Source organism: Cnephaeus nilssonii, assembly GCF_951640355.1.
Source record: "Cnephaeus nilssonii genome assembly, chromosome: 4".
Lineage (NCBI taxonomy): Eukaryota > Metazoa > Chordata > Mammalia > Chiroptera > Vespertilionidae > Cnephaeus > Cnephaeus nilssonii.
Genome location: NC_137075.1, coordinates 87,649,576 through 87,666,788, shown reverse-complemented (window position 1 = coordinate 87,666,788; position 17,213 = coordinate 87,649,576). Strand labels below are relative to the sequence as shown.

At 58.8% G+C, this 17,213-nt stretch overlaps 1 protein-coding gene across 4 annotated transcripts; it reads left to right on the top strand.

Annotated features, from left to right (window-relative positions):
• The first annotated feature begins 801 nt into the window (after nt 1–801).
• On the top strand, nt 802–16,578 carry RPS6KL1 (ribosomal protein S6 kinase like 1). 4 transcript variants are annotated; one of them, XM_079769965.1, is made up of 11 exons: nt 802–952; nt 2,228–2,502; nt 3,743–3,867; nt 4,643–4,735; nt 10,232–10,279; nt 10,652–10,784; nt 11,759–12,367; nt 12,964–13,053; nt 13,224–13,306; nt 14,689–14,784; nt 15,102–16,578. In XM_079769965.1, the coding sequence occupies exons 2-11, from the start codon at nt 2,238–2,240 to the stop codon at nt 15,210–15,212; spliced, it is 1,653 nt and encodes a 550-aa protein (XP_079626091.1). In that variant the 5' UTR covers nt 802–952; nt 2,228–2,237; the 3' UTR covers nt 15,213–16,578. The 4 variants fall into 4 exon arrangements, 3 of the variants coding, with proteins under 3 accessions (XP_079626091.1, XP_079626093.1, XP_079626092.1); XM_079769966.1 differs by lacking the exon at nt 802–952 and adding an exon at nt 1,922–1,971 and having other exon boundaries at nt 2,215–2,502; XM_079769967.1 differs by lacking the exon at nt 14,689–14,784.
• Nucleotides 16,579–17,213: the final 635 nt, after the last annotated feature.

The window sequence follows — 17,213 nt, the reverse complement described above, 5'->3', positions numbered from 1 at the left end:
CCATAGAGCAGGGAGGGGTACCTTAGTGTTGTTTCTCAGAGACTCGGGCAGATGGAAGTTCTATGCCTCCATGGACATGTGCTTCTACGATAACCATGGCGGAAGGGGCAAGTGAATTACGGACTGGCTCTTGGAGCTTCGACTGTAAAGTAGCTCACGTTCTGCCCACTGGCATTTCAAAGCACGTTCCATGGCCAAGCCTAACTTCTACAGGGGTAGGGAAGTGTGATCCTACCATATGCCAGAAGGACCGTGGGAATGGGTCTAATGCCCCCCCCACTGCATAGGGTGTAAGTTACATCACTAGGCTCCAAGTTTCTAGTAGATAATCCTTTATCAAGTTGAGGATTAAGTTCATGAGTTTGTTTAGATTTTGTTCAGTAAAGAGTTTGTCTACGTCATGCATGAGTGTCAAATTTTATCAAATGATTTTATAGCCTCTGTTTGATGTGCAGATGTTATTTTTCTCCCTTGATTTGTGGAGGCATTTACACATATTTTTCGCCCAGAACATTCTCCTCCACGGCCCTCTTCAAACACTTCAAAGCTCATTCATTCATTCAGCAAATACTTATTTAGCGATACTGTGTGCCAGATGCTGTCCTAGGCACTTGGGGTGCACCAGTGAACAAAGCCGGCAGAGGCCCTTGGCCCCACCCTCTCCCCAAGCCTGCCCCGCCCCAAGCCTGCCCCCCTACCCCCACCCCAGCGCTCCGCCCCGCCTACGCTGCGGCTCTAGGGGCCGGCCGAAGCCGAGCTGGGCGCTGATTGGTGGTTTATTCTAACAGCTAGAGGCTGAGCTCATCTGCAGCCAATGGCTGGCTGCACCCGGCAAGAAGCCTGCACCCGGCTGGAGGGCGCAAAGCCGGGGTCCCGGTGCAAGATCACCCGCGGAGGGGAAGGGGCGGTGGTGGCGCCGTGGCCGCGCGGACCGAGCTCCTGGCTCGGGCAGGTACAGTGTTTGCCCGGCTCTTCACCATCCCTCCTCCCAGGCGACGATGCCCCCTCTCCTCACTCCCCAGCTCACCTTCCTCGGCCTGACCCCAGCGGGGTGGTGCCCCCCGCGTGCCTGGAGCTCACGGGCTGGACGCGCCGCTCTCTGTGTGCAGGCCTCGTCCTGCGGCTCTGCCCTCCAGGCTCTGCCCCGCAGGACCGGCCTCAGGCCTCCGAGCTGCATGCCCTGTCCCGGGTGGGGTGGCTGGACCGAGTCCCTCCGTCCACCTCCCGGCCTCAGCCTGGCCAGGGAGCAGCTCCCCGCTGGCCCCGGGATGTGGGTTTCCCTTCCCGCCCCACTCCACACCTTGTTCTCTCCTCCCTTTCTCTACGGAGGCGGGCATGCCTGGCATTGGGAGCTCAGGCCCTGCTCCTTCCCAATGGGGCCCGAGAGCCAGGGCGCCCCTGCAGAGAGGGGCAGGGGCAGCTCTGCTGGCCTCTCTCCTAGCCCTTTCCTTGGCCCTGACGGCCACTTCTCTGTCCCTTTGGCCACGTGTGTCCCACACGCTCAGAAAGGAGCTGCTGTCCGGTCTCTGGCCACGTGGGCTCCTGGCTTCAGAGCCATCCCCTCCCCAGGGCTGGGTAGGCCCTGCCCTCCTCCCTCCAACTCCATCCCTCTACCCCTCAGTCATTTCACTTGCCCATGGGCTTGAAGGCCTGGCGTTGTGCCCAGCTCTCTGCTGGGCTGTGTGGGAGGTCCTCACCCCTGACCACACTGACCTCAGCACTAAGGGAAACCAAGCAGCGGCAGGCCGTTCTGTCTGGAGCTGAATGGGGAGGGAAAGTGAGATTCCCGAGGGAGGAGCCGGAAGGGGAGAACAGGCAGGATGGAGGGAACCGTGTGAGGAATGGCCCCTGCCTCGGCTCAGTGTGGCCTCCGTTACCTTTACTGTGCGACAGACGAGGGTTTGCTCCATGCCACGGGAAGGCAGCTCTGGGTCACAGATACCTTCAGCTCTCGCCAGTGCTCAGCACCTAGTACGTACTCAAGAAATGCTCATTGAACGGAGTTTGAATTGAAGGGAGGAGCCCCAAGCGTGTTCTTATTCTATTACCACCACTTAGGAAAGATCTGGCTCCGTGGAAGGACTTGACCCACATTAGGCCTGATCCTCCAGCCCCCTGAGGTGTTAGTCTCTGAATATTCAGGGGAGGAAACCAGGGTGCAAACGGGGTGTTGTTCCCACCTGGGTCCTCCCTCATGCACCTGTTCATTCCCAGGTCGCACCTGCAGGGCAGCAGCCATGAGCCTGGTGGCTTGCGAGTGTCCCCCTGGCCCTGGGCAGGAGCCAGAGCCCTGCTCACGAGCACCGTCCCAGGCCCGCATGTACCTGGAGCAGATTCGCAACCGGGTGGCTCCGGGGCCACCTGACGTGACCAAGCGCGACTACCTGGTGGACGCAGCCACGCAGATCCGGCTGGCCCTGGAGCGCGACGTCAGTGAGGACTACGAGGCAGCCTTCAACCACTACCAGAACAGCGTGGACGTCCTGCTGCGAGGCATGCACGGTCAGGGCCGGGCCCGGCTGGGCTGGGCAGGGGCTGGTGAGGGAGGGCCGACGTGGAGCTGGTCCCTGCATCGGTCCCTCTGTGCTGGGTGAACAGGGCCTGCAGGCCTCTCCGAAAGACACTAATAGAAGCTCGTGCTTATCGAGCAGCGCCTACGTGACAGGCCCTGGTCCAGGGGCTTTGCTGTATGAACTCATCTGAACCTCACGGTAGTAGAAGATACTGTGTCTGTTGTTGCAGGGAGCTCCAAGTACATAGGAACTATTTTTGTTCCTATTTCCCAAATGAGGAAACGGAGGCACGGGGCAGTTACATAGCTTGTGTGTAATGGGGGTAGGCTGATGAGTGGACGATGGACAATTACAGTCTCAAGTGTGAAGAGCAAGGAGGAGGAAGTGAAGGGAGGGAAACTGAGTCCAGGCGCGGCCGGCACAGGGGATTTTCTAGAAGTCCAAACTCTAATGGGAGCCCTGAAGAACAGTAGGTGCCTTGTCCAGCTGAAAGGTCGGGCAGAGCTCCTGAGAGAGAACAGCAGAGCCTGGAGGGGAGGGGAGGGGAGGGGAGGGGAGGGGAGGGGAGGGGAGGGGAGGGGAGGGGAGGGGAGGGGAGGGGAGGGGAGGGGCTGTTCAGGGCAGAGTAAGGCATTTCCAAGCCCGGGGAGAGGCTGGCCCTGAGGCCAGAGTAGGACCCGGGGGCCTTGGAGGCCAGGCTCGGGTAGAGTCGAGCCCTGATTCGTGCTTCCTGCCCTCCTGCTGACCAGACCCCTCAGTGCCTGGGCTTCGGGCCTGTCCGGCAAATGCCTTTGTCTTCCAATCCTGATCCCCTCTCTGGCCTTTTTCACGCTGGGCACCAGGGAGGAAGGAAGCCGTGTTCTCCGGGAGCTTCTGCCTCCTCCTCTGAAAATGGACATGGACATCCCACTCTGTCCCTTCCCAGGGTGTGACGGCGGCCAGCGAGGTGGTGGGCGCCAGCCGTAAAGTGCTCTAGGCAGGGGGTGACCGCAGCTCCCAACCCCTCCTGCCCTCTTCCTTCCTCCTCCCCCGCCGGTCTCCCTCCCAGAGGCGGGGCTCAGGAACAGGTGTGGGGCCAGAATCTGCTGACCAGCCTCAGAAGTAGGCACCCTGTCCTGTGGAGGGCGGAGGGCAGAGGGCAGAGGGCAGGCAATGGGAGTTAGAACCACGGCCCTCCAGGGCCAGGGAGGGGAGCAGGGTGGGTCCTGGTAACCCCCTCCCCCCCACAGTCGACCCCAACAAGGAGCGATGTGAGGCTGTAAAGCTGAAAATTACCAAGTACCTGCGGCGGGCAGAGGAGATCTTCAACTGCCACCTGCAGCGGACGCTGGGCCGCGGGGCCAGCCCCGGCACGGTGAGGAGGTGCCCCCCACCCGTGGGCCCGCGGGCTGCAGGGCTGGGCGGGCGGGGTGTGTGCCGGCTGCCCTCCCCAGCCCTCCTTCGGCTTCCTCTCGCCCACACCCTCTGTGGTTCATTCATTTTCCAACACGTAGTGAGTCATCTCCAGTCCAGTCTCTCGCCCTCACAGAGAACACGCCCATCTCCCCGCCCTCGCACACGGCTCACACACAGGCTTGCATGTGCACACACTCCGAGGCTCCCAGGTCTGTTTGTGTTTGAATGGGCCTCGGTATTTGGAGCAGACACGAATACCGCCGTGCGCACATACACATACATGCATACACAGATGCTCTCCCCAGATGGCTTCTCCTAACCCAGTGCACACGCACAGGGGGTTGAAAATGCACGCACACCTCTCATGCCCACAGGTGTGCACAGACATTCACACGCACCCCTCCTAGGCTCACTTCTCCCCAAATCGGGTGCCTGGGCCACGGGCCTTGGTCTTCGAGGCATGTTCCCTGGGATCCACATGCTCCCAGGTTATTTCCCCACCCCCGGGAGCGTCTGCCTCCTGGAGATGCTTTCTAGGGTGGCTTCTGAAGCCTGAAGGACTCCCTGGGCCTTGGAGAAGGGCTGCGGGGTGGGGGTGGGGGGTTGAGAGTTGGGAGGGCTGAGTGAAGAGGGCAGTGTGCCCCCCCGCAAGTCAGAACCAGCTTCTCTGCTCAGCCTGTCCCTGTGAGGTGAGGTTGGACCGTACCCCATTCTTGCCTGTCTCACCTCCGCAGGGTTTCAGCAGCCTGAGGCTCCGGCCCATCCGCACCCTGAGCTCTGCCCTGGAGCAGCTGAGGGGCTGCAGGGTGGTCGGGGTCATCGAGAAGGTGAGTAAGAGGGCCCTGTGTGTGGGAGGAGATGGCGTGTGCGATTGGGGTGACGGGTGGGCAGAGAGAGCAGCCACGCCCCGTCCTTCGGAGGAGACGGGAAAGGGGGCAGGCGTCCAGCTGTGTCCAGTGGCCCCCCCGCTCCCCCAGCACGCACCAGTCAGGCCCTGGGAAGGAGGCTGGGAACCCAATGGGCAGACAGCGCCTTCCCACAGCCCTCCGGCTCGGACGCAGGAAACGGCTCCCTCCGGGATGCGAGACAGAAGCCACGGGAGAAGCGGTGCCCGGGGCATCCTGCCCCACACTGCTCACTCCCACTTCCCACAGGTCCCCAGCCCGCATTCCCTCTGCACCCCAGGGCTGCAGCCGAGTCCCCCACCAAGCACAGCCAAGAAGTTCCCGTGGCGGGAAGGTGCTCATCCCCAGAAACCTGTCCTCAGAGTGTCCCAGCCGGCCCGTGCATCATCCAGGGCCTGGCAGCTATGCCCTCTCTCCTGGCCCCACCCTCCTCCTCACCCCCTCTGGGCGCTCTCCCTTCATGCAGGCAGACAGGGGGAGAGGACCTGACATCCCAACCCGTCCCGGGACACTCAGGGCGGGGTCAGAAGGACAAACAGTTGAGTCAAATGAGATGGGAGCTGTCGACGTAAGAAACGTCCAAACCTGTACGAATTTTTGTGAGTTTATTTGAGCCAAACTGGTGACAATTGCGGGGAAGCAAAATCTCAATGGACTGAGAAAATATTCCAGAAAAAAATGGCAGTTTTACCACTAATTTTGTACCTCAGAATTAAAGGGGAAGACCCAGGGGGGGCGGTTACTTAAACTTCATTGCTGATAGATTAGGGAGGCGGGAGAGAGCAACTCGGGGAAACCTCTGGGGCTGGGGAGAAAGTAAGATGGATAGACACATACTTCTTTTACATTATAGGGCACCGGCCAGGTATTGAGTAGCATTTACAGCACAGAGAGAGCGTATTCTGGGAACAAGGTACCGTGGGGGGTTCTGTGGTCTCCGGATCCGGTGGGAGGTGGTTCCCTGAGGGGTCTGTAAAGGAGATTACGCTGACATTTCAAAGCTGTGTTATCTTAGATGCAAAAAGACAGGCTCACTTCAGGTAAAGACTGACGTTTGCCAAGGAAGCGATAGGCCTAGGATGTGCCGACCCTCCATGACTCCCCTTTAGTTAGGAAGCTTTATGCTCAGACCACCCTGTGTGGCTACTTTGGGTCCCTGAGCTTGTCCCGTTTCGTCTGTGGCCCCCTTTTCCTCCGCAGAGCCGGCGTTCGATTGCCCTCTGCCCCCACCAAGGGCTGCCTGAGTAGTCACTGAAGGAGCTCTTTCTCACACTGGCTGTTTATCAGAATCACCTGGGGAGCTCCCCCAAAATACAGGCGCCTGGGCCCCACCGCAGGCCCTTTGAGCCAGAATCTCTGGGCTCGAGCCAGGTATCTGTAATTCAGACACCCCCGGGGGGTTTGATGGGGCTGGAGCCACAGAGCAGAGGAGGCCAGTGTGTGCTTCCGTACACGGCGGAGGGTGACGTCTGTCTGGGCAGCACACAGGCGGCCAAGGGCAGGTCCTTCACCTCTCAGCGCTCGCCGGTCAGTGGGGCGAGGATCCTCCCCGCTCGGGGTGATGTGGGAACTAAGATGAGTTAATTGAGGGGAAAGGCCTGGCACATGCTGAAACACGTGATGCGTGTTTGATGGCTCTCGGTGCGAGTGACCAGCGCCAGTCGGCGGCATGCGGGCTTCCCGTCCCCCAGCCTTGCTCCAGCGGCTCCTCCCAGGTCCCTGGAATGGACCCCAGTATGTCAGCGAGGCCCAGCCAGGCTCCATCTGTGCAGTCCTGCCCTCCCGCCAACTAGTCCGTGTGGCTTGGACAGGCTGGGGAGGTGACCGCCACCGCCGTTTCCCCCCGTGGGATCCCACGGAGCCACGGGTGCTGTGGAGAGTGGCGTTCCGGGTGAAATAGGTTTGGGAAACAGTGAGTGGCCGTTACACTGCTTTGTTTTTTTAAATTACAGGAGTTTTAGGATGCAAATGGGCACCCTGAGTTGCCAAGAGGGAGGTCTGTGACAGAATCCCCCTCATTTGTTGCAGCCCAGGTCACCCCTGTGCAAAGCGTTTTCAGAGCCCCGCGTTCCGAGCCCTGTGCCTGTGGACAGCCGCCGTGCCGTCCCGAGATCGCCCTGCGTTTCCTGTTTCACCCTTTCTTGGGCATTCAACTTACCTACTCCACCTCCCTCCAGAGATCCTGCTTCCTTCTCCTGCGCCGTTCCCAAGCCAGGGACACCAGTTTCCCCAAATTAGGAGCGGTGTTAGGGAGCCTCGGGCCGGGTCCCGGCCGCCAGGCCTGGATGTGCCTCATGGTGTCCCATTCCGCAGCTCTGCCCAGGCAGATCCGGGCGGGAGAGCAGCGCTGGCCGGCAGCACAGAGCCAGGGAGGGCAGAGGGCTGGCTCAGGGAGCCTGGGCATCCCCTGAGATGCCCAGTTGTCAGGGGAGAGGGGCTCCAGGGCTGAAGAGGTACTGGCAGGCAGAGAGGGCGGCAGGGAACAGAGGCGGGTTGGTCAAGGACGAGGTAGGCAGTTGGCCAGAATACCCAGGCGTCTGCTCTCAGGGAGCCTGGAGGCCTGGGAGCCGCGTCCAGGATCCAGGCTCTGAGTCAAGGATGGGGAAAAAAAAGGTCACTCAAGTCACTTCTTGTTTTCTTGGCTCCAACACAGGGGTGTTTTTTAAAAAAATTTATTAGTTACCAACATTGAAAAGTTGGCAGGTTTCATATAAACGTCCAGATATCCTGCTTCTCCTCAAAACCCAGCGATCTGGAAAGGCTGGCTCGGGGTCCCTTGAAGCAGCAGGGAGTGGAGGAAGGGCCGGCTGCTTTCAGGGACACCAGCCCTCTGCTTCGCCCCTGTCCCTGCCCTGCTCACGTGGCTCACAGGCCCAGCCCCTGTGGACCTTGGATTTTGCAAACCTGTTTGCAACTTTGGGGCTCGTTAGCTCCATGAGAGATTCCTTCTGGGATCTTGATACGTTGGGCATTTTTACAGAAAGTGTTCATGTGTTTCAACAAAGGAACGGCAGCAGCTGCACCAGCCACATTTCAAGGGCTTGATACCCACACGTGGCTAATGGCTTCCACATTGGACGGTGCAGATGGAGTTTCCCTTCGCGGCCAGAAGCTCCTCTGGGGAGTGCTGACTGTTAGTCGTTGTCTTACAGAGCGGGAGACTGGGGCCCACAGAGGCCACGTGGCCAGAGGGTGTTGTGTCTCCCGTAGCCAGGAGCAAAGGAGGAAGGGGATTTTTTTGTGTGCTTGGTTTAATGGGAAAATGCCCTCCCTGCTACCCTTTTGAGATAACATGAAAGAGGAAGACATTTAAAACAGAAACAGTTCCCCACCATCCTACCGCGCTCCAAGATAATGACTGCTAGCTAATGTTTTGGTCGAATTCTTTCCAGATCGGTAGGTTTTAATATACATGCAGAGTTTAACCCACGTGTTTCAATGTCCTGGTTAAGTTTTATTTCTCACTGCCCCAGCCTTCCCCGCTGGTTTCTGGACTCTGTAAACGATAGGGCCGTGTCCGGGACGAGGTAGTAGGAAGTCCCACTTGGCAAGGGACAGTGGGGAATTATCTGGGTGTCAGCACTTGTGGGAAACTGTTCTCCTAAATGACCCCAGAGTTTTCTTTTTCAAACATTGTTCAGATTTGGTCAAGGAGCTGGGGCCAGGCTGGGTTCTGTCTGTGGCTCTTGGAGGAGGAACCCCCTCACTCCTGCTGCACAAAGTCCACCGCCTTCATTTCCCCGGTGATGGGGACACTGGGGCCCAGAGTGAGCTGGTTGTGCCCCCACTTGCAGTTACTCTCCAGGGCTCCAGGATCAGCCCGCCTGGATTCAAGTCCTGGCTCCACCCCTTTTTAGGAGTGGGATCGTGGGCAACATAACCTCTCTGAACCTTCATTTCTTTTTTAAAAAAAAATTTTTTTTTTATTGATTTCAGAGAGGAAGGAAAAGGGAGAGATAGAAACATCAATGATGAGAGAGAATCATTGATCGGCTGCCTCCTGCACGACCCTACTGGGGATGGAGCCCACAACCCAGGCATGTGCCCTGATTGGGAATCGAACCATGGCCTCCTGGTTCATAGGTCGATGCTCAATCACTGAGCAACACAGGCCTGGCTGGCCCTCAATTTCTTCATCAATAAAATGGGTCACCAATAACACTCACCAAGTAGGGCTGTGGGACTAAATCATATAAAGCATTTAGCACAGAGTAAGTGCTCCCTAGCCAGTGGGGTTTCTTAATAATAATAATAATAATAATAATAATAATAATAATCACTACAGATTATCGAGGGCGTGTTTGTGGCAGGCACAGGTTGCTGCTCTACTTGAGTTGTCTGCTTTATAGAATCCTAATGACCTCCAGATGGGGTACTGCTATGACCCCCAACTTGCAGTTAAGAGAACAAGGTTCAGAGAGGTGATGTGTCTTGGCAAATGTGGTAACTGGCATGCTCACGGCCTTTACGTTCACAAATGGCGTCAACCAAACCAGTGATGAGGGAAGGGGGCATTTGCAGTCACTCTTTGGTAGATGAGAAAACCAACTCACTTGCCCAAGATCCTAGGCAGTTCCCACCCGAGGCTTCAGGCTTCACTGCCCAGGGGTCGGGCCTTAGGGCCGGGCTCCACCCTCCACCACGGGGAGTGTCTACAAGGAGTCACAACCTCACCAAGTGGTTCTGCCCCCACCCCGACACGCTCAGCATGCCCTCTCCTGTGCCTGGGGTCCACCCTGCCCACCACGAGGAGAGGCAAGGACCCAACTTGCTACAAGGCCCTGCCTCTGAACCAAACCAACGGGAGAGGGAGTGGGCTGCTCTCCGAGGGCAGCCTCCGGAGAGAACTACTTAAAAGAAGGGTGGGTGTCAGGGGAAGAGACCTGAGCGAGCACTCCCCGCCCAGGCACTTGGGCACGGCCTGGGCCCATTGGTGGCCTGGGCCACACCCTCAGAGCCTCAGCTTTTCACCTGTAAAATGAAAGATCAGAGGACATAACTGTCTCTGAGGTCGTTTCCATCCGTGACACCCTCGCACCCTGCAGGCTGGGCCACTCACCATGGATGTGTGCTCTGGAAATAGAGCTGGACGGTGGGGCTCCTGTCCTCCTGGGGCTCACAGTGCAGTGGGGAGATGGGAAATTAGACACAGTGTGATGAGGGTCCCCTACGGGGGAGCTTGGAGAGCGCCTGAGGGCCGGGAAGGCTTCCTGGAGGCAGCGGCACGTGAGCTAAGACCTGCAGGTCTAAGAAGGGTGGATGAGCAGGACAGGATTGATGTCGGTTTGGGGGCCTGCCTTCCCTGCCCTGCCTCTGGAGTGAGTCAGCCTCAGTGGAGGAACCTGGGGGCTGGGATTGGGGCCATGGAGCCCCGGGGACTAGCATCTGCCTTGACCAATGCCTCTTGGACCTTGGCAGGTGCAGCTGGTCCAGGACCCGGCGACTGGAGGGACCTTCGTGGTGAAGGCAGGTGCCACCCAGCCCCCTCCATTCTGCATTCCCCTTGGGACTTTCTCAGAGCTCTTAGACCCCACTGCCCTCTAGGGAACCCCCTACTCAGAACCTCTATATGACGTCCATGCTCCCTCCAAATCTGAAAGCCACTTGTCCTGCCCTGAGCATGCCCGGGCCCTCCAGACACACGCACGTCACTGCCTCCTCCCTGGCCCAGAAGCTGGAGGACCTGGGTGGCATAGGGAAGACAGGGGTGAGGGCCAGGGCAGGAAGTGGGGGAGGCAGTTGCTCCTCAGGGTGGCTCCCACCCCTCATCCGGTTGCCACTGAAGCTGGGGCTCTGACGTCCCCTCACAGAGCAGCCTCTGGCCTGCCCCCTCCCCAGAGCCTGTCCAGGTGTCACATGGCGAGCCAGGAGCGGCTGACCATCATCCCGCACGGTGTCCCCTACATGACCAAGCTGCTGCGGTACTTCGTCAGTGAGGACTCCATCTTCCTGCACCTGGAGCATGTGCCAGGTGAGGGGCCAGGGGAGGTGTCCCCTTGCATTCCCTTAACATGCCAAAACTGAGGGAGGGGTAACTTGCACCAGGTGTGCAGCGCAGACCAGGGCCCGGCTTTGCTGGAGGGGGATGGCCGGGTCAGGCTGTGTGGGCCTCAGAGGGGCAGGGACGGCCTGGGGAGGGTGTTCACGTAGGGCTGGCGAGAGGACATGTATGCAGATGCCCCCTTTGTCACCATTTCCTCCAGTCGTGGCTCTTTTCCTTTTTCTAGTCTGCGCCCATCCCTCGGAGTGCCGTGTGGGATGGTGGTTCTGAAGCTGTAAGGACAGGAGCTGGTCATGATATTTATTGATCTCCTGTTAGGGTGATGAGATTTTTTAAAAATATATTTTTATTGATTTCACAGAGGAAGGGCGAGAGAGAGATAGAAACATTGATGATGAGAGACAATCATTGGTTGGCTGCCTCCTGCACGCCCCCTACTGGGGATCGAGCCCACAACCGGGCATGTGCCTTTGACGAGAATCGAACCCTGGACCCTTCAGTCCACAGGCTGACGCTCTGTCCACTGAGCCAAACCGGCTAGGGCAGGTGATGAGATATTTTTTAATGAGGTGCACTTCTAGGCCATGACATAGAGTCATCACAGGTGCATGCCTGGCCTTCTTTTATTTTACTAACTTACATTTCATTGTATTATTCTCCCTAAAATTTTTAAAAAATATATATGTATAAAATACATTGAATGCTGGTACACCAACACCAAAACCAAGGACGTTAACAATAACTCACAGTTCCTTAGGGGGTAAGCACCTATTTTGTGCCAGATTGGGAAGCTGGTCCTCTTTAGGTGAGTGACAGGAAGGAGAGGTCATTCTAGGTTCCGGCTCCGGGAGGGAGGAGCAGAGGCCGCAGGGTCGGGCCGGGACCTGGTGTCCATGCTCTTCTCCTCCCATCCCCATGCTCGCCGCTCCCGCCGCCCGGCCCAGGAGGCACGCTCTGGTCCCACCTGCGCTCCCAGGCACGCCCCGCACAGTCTGGGCCCAGGTCTGGCTCCAGCCTGGAGAGGGTGAAGGCTCAGCTCAACTCCCGCCTCAGCATCCGGACCCCGACGCCGCTGCCCCCTGGCCACACCCGCCCGCAGGACAGAGTGCCCCTGGGGTCTCCTTGGACTTGCCGGAGCCTTGCCCCAGCCAGGGAGGTCCCACCCGTCAGACCCCGGAGAGAGGCTGAAGGTGCGCCCTCAGCCAGGACCAGCACTTCCTGCTCCTCGGACCCTCCGAAGGCTCCCGGTGGCTGCCTGCACCTCCAGTCCCAGAGGGGACCTGGCCAGAACTCAGACACTGGGTCCCCTTGGGGGCTCTCCTGGGTTCGCGAGGGGGCAGGCCGGGTGCTGGGGGGCTGTGGCCGCAGCAGAGGGCAGAGCTGCCCCTCAGCGGACAAGGCCAGCCAGGGGTCTGGCGGGGGCGCCTGGAGTGTGAGGGAAGAGCAGGTCAAGCAGTGGGCGGCTGAGATGCTGGTGGCCCTGGAGGCGCTGCACGAGCAGGGGGTGCTGTGCCGGGACCTCAATCCCCGGAACCTGCTCCTGGACCAAGCAGGTAGGTGCCCAGGCCTGGGGGGAGGGGAGTACAGTGGGGAGTCCCCAAAGCCTCAAGATGGAGGAGAGTGCCATGAATTCAAGGGAATGGTGGAGGTTATCTGCTTCCCCCAGCCTTTTTAAAAAATATATATTTGTCTTGATTTCAGAGAGAGAACATCAGTGATGAGAGGGAATCATTGATCGGCTGCCTCCTGCACACCCCATACAGGGGATCGATCCCACAACCCAGGCATGTGCCCTGACTGGGAATTAATTAAACCGTGACCTCCTGGTTCATAGGTGGATGCTCAACCACTGAACCACACCAGCCAGCTCCCTCACTGTGCCCACCCCCCACCCCCCAAGTCTCCAAGGATGAGTCTGGAAATAAGCCCCTTGGGGCCCAGGAGTCCAGGGCAGCAGCTCCTATGAATACCCAGTTGTCTCCGGGCCTCAGGGCTGCATGCCCCTAGGGAGGCCCTGCTTGGCGAGGCCAATGGCTCCTGCCTTGTGTTGGGGGACGTCCTGGAGTCCCCTCCCCCAGGCCAGCTGCTCAGCAATGACTAATCGTATGCTCTGTCCCCATTCCATCCCCTGCGCACACTGGACGGGAAGGTCACGTTCGGCTCACGTACTTTGGCCAGTGGTCAGAGGTGGAGCCCCAGTGCTGCAGGGAGGCTGTGGACAACCTCTACAGTGCCCCAGGCAAGAAGGGAGGGGGCCAGGGCCCTGGACCCCATGCCTTTGTGTGGGTGAACCTGGGGGGGGGGGTGCTGAGGGTGACAGAGGGGATGGGCCGTGTCTGGGTAGGATGAATGGAGGGGAGACCCGCCTTCTTGGGGAAGGTGGGGACATTTGTGTTCTTGCTCCCGCAGAGGTGGGTGGGATTTCTGAGCTGACGGAGGCCTGTGACTGGTGGAGCTTTGGGTCTCTACTGTATGAACTGCTGACTGGAACGGTGAGTGGCGGGGCAGGGTGTGGGGCCCTTGTGGGGGTCACTGAGGACAGGATGGCCTGGGCTCAGTACAGCCAGCCCATGTGGGGCTCAGGCTGCCTGGTGCTCCAGAGCCTGGCCCTGGGACTAGGTGTCCTGCCAGCACAGCTGCCCCTCCCCAGCTCACCCCACAGGCCCTGAGAGACGCAGGGAGCCACTGCCACCCAGGCCGTGGGCGCACTTCGTTACCGCCCCCCCCCCCCCATACTAGTGGCTGTAGCCGGTGAGACTGCCAACTTCAGTGGGTGAGAGCTGAGGTGGGGTGGTCAGGGCAGGTTTCTGGGAGAGCCCGCCTGCCCCAGGTCTGGAGGAAGGGTGCAACTGGACAGCCCTTCTTCCCTGAAAGGCGCCTGGCTCACCCCCTCAGCCGCTTCCCACTGCTCACTTCCCACCCGCGACAGCCTCCTGGGCTGTAACCCCCAGACTGTGGCTGAAGAACAGGAGAGAGGGCCGCCTGGAGGCAGGCCAGCCGCTGTCCGTCCAGCCTGGGTCAGCCAAGAGCTCCAAGTTTCCCCGGCAAACACCCTTGCTCGGGATGGCGGCTTCTGCCCTCCGTCCACCCCGATGAGCTCAGCTCTGCACCTGGGGCTGGTGAGGTCAGACAGCAAGGGAAAGGCCGAACCGCCTTTAAGCAGGAAGTAGCCAGAGAGGATGCAGTGTGACCTGAAGCCCAGATCTGACCAGTTCACCGTGGCTGCCTCCTGCTTTTGTCCCGTAGCCCCGGGCCCCAGAGCCCTGGCTGCAAACAGAGCTGCTCTCCCCTCTCAGCCTCCCACCACCTCTCCAGCCTGACCTTCTGGCCTTCCTCCTGGCCGCTTCTTGCAGCTCATCCTGACCTCCAGACAGACCTCCTTGCTCTCCACAGCTGCACCCTGCTGGAGTCCAGAGAGGCCCTGACTTGGCCCGGCGGTAGCATGCCCTGGTCTGCTGCCAAATGAGTGGCCCGTGGAGGGTTTTTGTTTTTTGTTTTTTCTGTATGAAGACAAGTTCCAATACTCATCCTGAAGTGCCTGTCCTGATTGCAGCCCAAGAGCAATGCATCGAGCGAGCTTAGAGCCAGAGGGATCTGGGTTCGAACCCTACCCTCAGCATCAGTCCCTTCACCTCTCAGCTGCTTTTGTCTCTCCAATGCGATACTTGTATTTACTCTGAGAGTGGGAGTGTGTAGAGTGGCTGTCAGGCATCTCACGCCGTCTGGCGTACCGTAGGTCCAAAGCAGATCCAATGGTCGGCATTGTCATCATCCCATGGAATGTGACACAGGGAAAAGTAAAATCCTGGCTGCCGCTGGGGTGTACAGACTGTCCAGGGGCTGCCTCCTGAGGCCCCGCCCTGTGTCTTCCCAGGCCCTATCCCAGAGCCACCCCTCAGGAATCCAGCCCCACACCCAGCTCCAGCTGCCTGAGTGGCTCAGTCGCCCAGCAGCCTCCCTGCTGACCGAGGTGAGGTCAGCGGACCCAGCGGAGGCGGCCCCGTGGCCTGAGGGTGGGCGCTGGGAGGCAGAACCCGGTGTGTGAACAAGCATGCTGCTCCTGGATGGCCGATGTGGGTGCGGGAGGTTACAAAGTTCTCTATATGCTGGTGGCCAAACACCACCAGTGTTCCCCAGGGTAAAACGGGGGGAGGGGGGGGTTCTGTGGGCTGGGCTGGCAGGGAGTGAGCCCCCGGGGCCATGGGGACAAGTCCCTGGCAGTCAGCCCACACCTCAGCAGTGGGTCTGGGAAGGCCTGCCAGGCGCCGACTGGGCCTTTCTCCACAGCTACTGCAGTTCGATGCCAGCCGGCGCCTGGGAACTGGAGGGGGCGGTGTCAACAGACTCAAGACCCACCCCTTTTTCAGTACCATCCAGTGGAGCAAGCTGGTGGGGTAAGAGGGGGTGGAGCGGGCGATGGAAGCAGCTGGACTGGTCTGGATCTCCGCTCTTCTCTTCGCCTGTCATCCTGTCACTCTGAGCTGACCCTAATCCTGTCACTCTAACCAGCGGACTCTGCAAAGAATGCGGGTCAGCCGCTTTTCCTGCTCTGCTCTGCTCCCTCCTGTGGGCCTCAGGAGCCATCATCGCGGCTGCCCAGGAGGGGCCTAGGGAGTCTCTCCGCCAGCTCTTGTTGGAACCCTTTCTGTCACTGCTGATGGGAAGGGACAGGACAGAGCTCACCCTGCTAGGTGGCTTGGGCCCCTCCATCCACCCATCAGTCAACAGAGACCTGTTGAGCGCACACCCTGAGCCTTGAACACGGACCTACCCCGTTAAAGGGTGCCTTCTGTCACATTAGCTCCAAAGTACTGACCACATGCTGAGCTAACCTTGTTTTGTGATTCGCTACCTGCCGTGTTGTGCCCTACTTGGGACATCTCTGGAGACTTATCTCAGGATACTGGTCCACTGGCTTAGTGGACTCAAATCAGGGCTGCCCTGGCTGATACCTTAGCCACGTAAATAGTGGCCTCTTCTATCAGACTCCTCCTGCAGGGGGTGCAGGGAAGACGTCTGTAGTGAGCAGGCAGTGAGGTGGGGAACAGGGTGATCCACTCGCCCTCCTGACCATGCCCCTGTCTTGCAATTTCAGACTCTGAAGAGCAAAAGGAAGCAGGGCGTGGGGGAGGAAACAGGGATTAGGAGGAGGGGAGAGGGCACCTTTGCCAATTAGAGCAATCTTGGAAGCAGAGTAAGATCTCCCCTCCCCAGCAACCCCACCGGGTGGAGAGAAAGGGGAGCCTGCCCCATGGGTCTGAGAGACCACAGTTCAGCCTCCAGGCGGAAGCTGCTAAGACAAGCTGGACCCATTAGGATTCCCTTCTCAGGCATTGGTCCTGTTTACCATTTTGCATTTTAGTCTTGAGGGTCCACTCAATTCATTGCCTACTGTGACTTCATCCCCTTTTGAAATGAATCACAACACAGAGAATGGTTGCCCAAGCTTAGCCAGAAGCAAGATGTTTCTGGTCTCTGAAGAACTGGGATAAGTAGTTACCCCAAATACAATCCCCTCCTCAGGTTTGGGGCCTTTTTCCTCTCAGGACTCATCCTGTCACTGGGGTGTGGCAACTAAAACTTTCACCAGACCACTGCCCCCAACCCCTTGCCTTGTGTCTGCAACACCACCAGGTGGCGCCCTTGACACTCATCTCCATTCTGACTGTGAAGGGGCAGGGAAGTGGACTGGGAGGGAGGCTGGAGTGACTTGGGCAGAGGACATGGGGAAGCATAGCCTGGTATGGTCCTGGTTTCTCTGGGGCTTGTCCATACCCTCTTGCCCCCAATAAAGCCCGTTGTTGCCTGTGGTGTTCTTGCCTCATTAATGCAAGGAGAGCTACCCCGTCGGGACAAGAAGATTGGAAAGCTCCCCCAAAGAAGCTCCATGATAGTCAACAGTAAGCTTGGAGTCCACGAGGAAGTAGACCCACCCGCATGCCAGCCTGTGCCCTGCAGAGCAGCACCGAGCCCAACGGGAAGTGCTGGCATGGAGGCGCATTGGCCTCTATGGGAAATAAAAGACAAGCCTTCGAAGAGGGTCATGATGCCTGGGGGGAATAGTTTAATCTTCAATGACCCCTTGAGACAGTGGCTCCTACTCAAAGAGGTTGACTCCCTATCAGGTTTGCCCCAGTGGATAGAGCGTCAGCCTACAGACTGAAGGTTCCTGGGTTCAATTCCAGTCAGGGCACATGCCTGGGTTGCAGGCTTGATCCCCAGTAGGGGGTGTGCAAGAGGCAGCTGATCAATGATTCTCATCATTGATGTTTCTCTCTCCCCCTCTCCCTTCCTCTCTGAAAACACACACACACACACACACACACACACACACAGAGGTTAATGACAAGATCTGGTGGGAGCCTAGTGGAGCCTGCCCACAGTCTTCCTTTTGCTACA

Excerpts from the sequence above, each read along its gene's own strand:
- RPS6KL1 (XM_079769965.1), top strand. The coding sequence starts at position 2,238 with ATGAGCCTGGTGGCTTGCGAGTGTCCCCCTGGCCCTGGGCAGGAGCCA. Across the intron at positions 4,736-10,231 it reads TGGTCGGGGTCATCGAGAAG|GTGCAGCTGGTCCAGGACCC; the intron begins GTGAGTAAGAGG and ends GGACCTTGGCAG. Across the intron at positions 13,307-14,688 it reads ATGAACTGCTGACTGGAACG|GCCCTATCCCAGAGCCACCC; the intron begins GTGAGTGGCGGG and ends GTGTCTTCCCAG.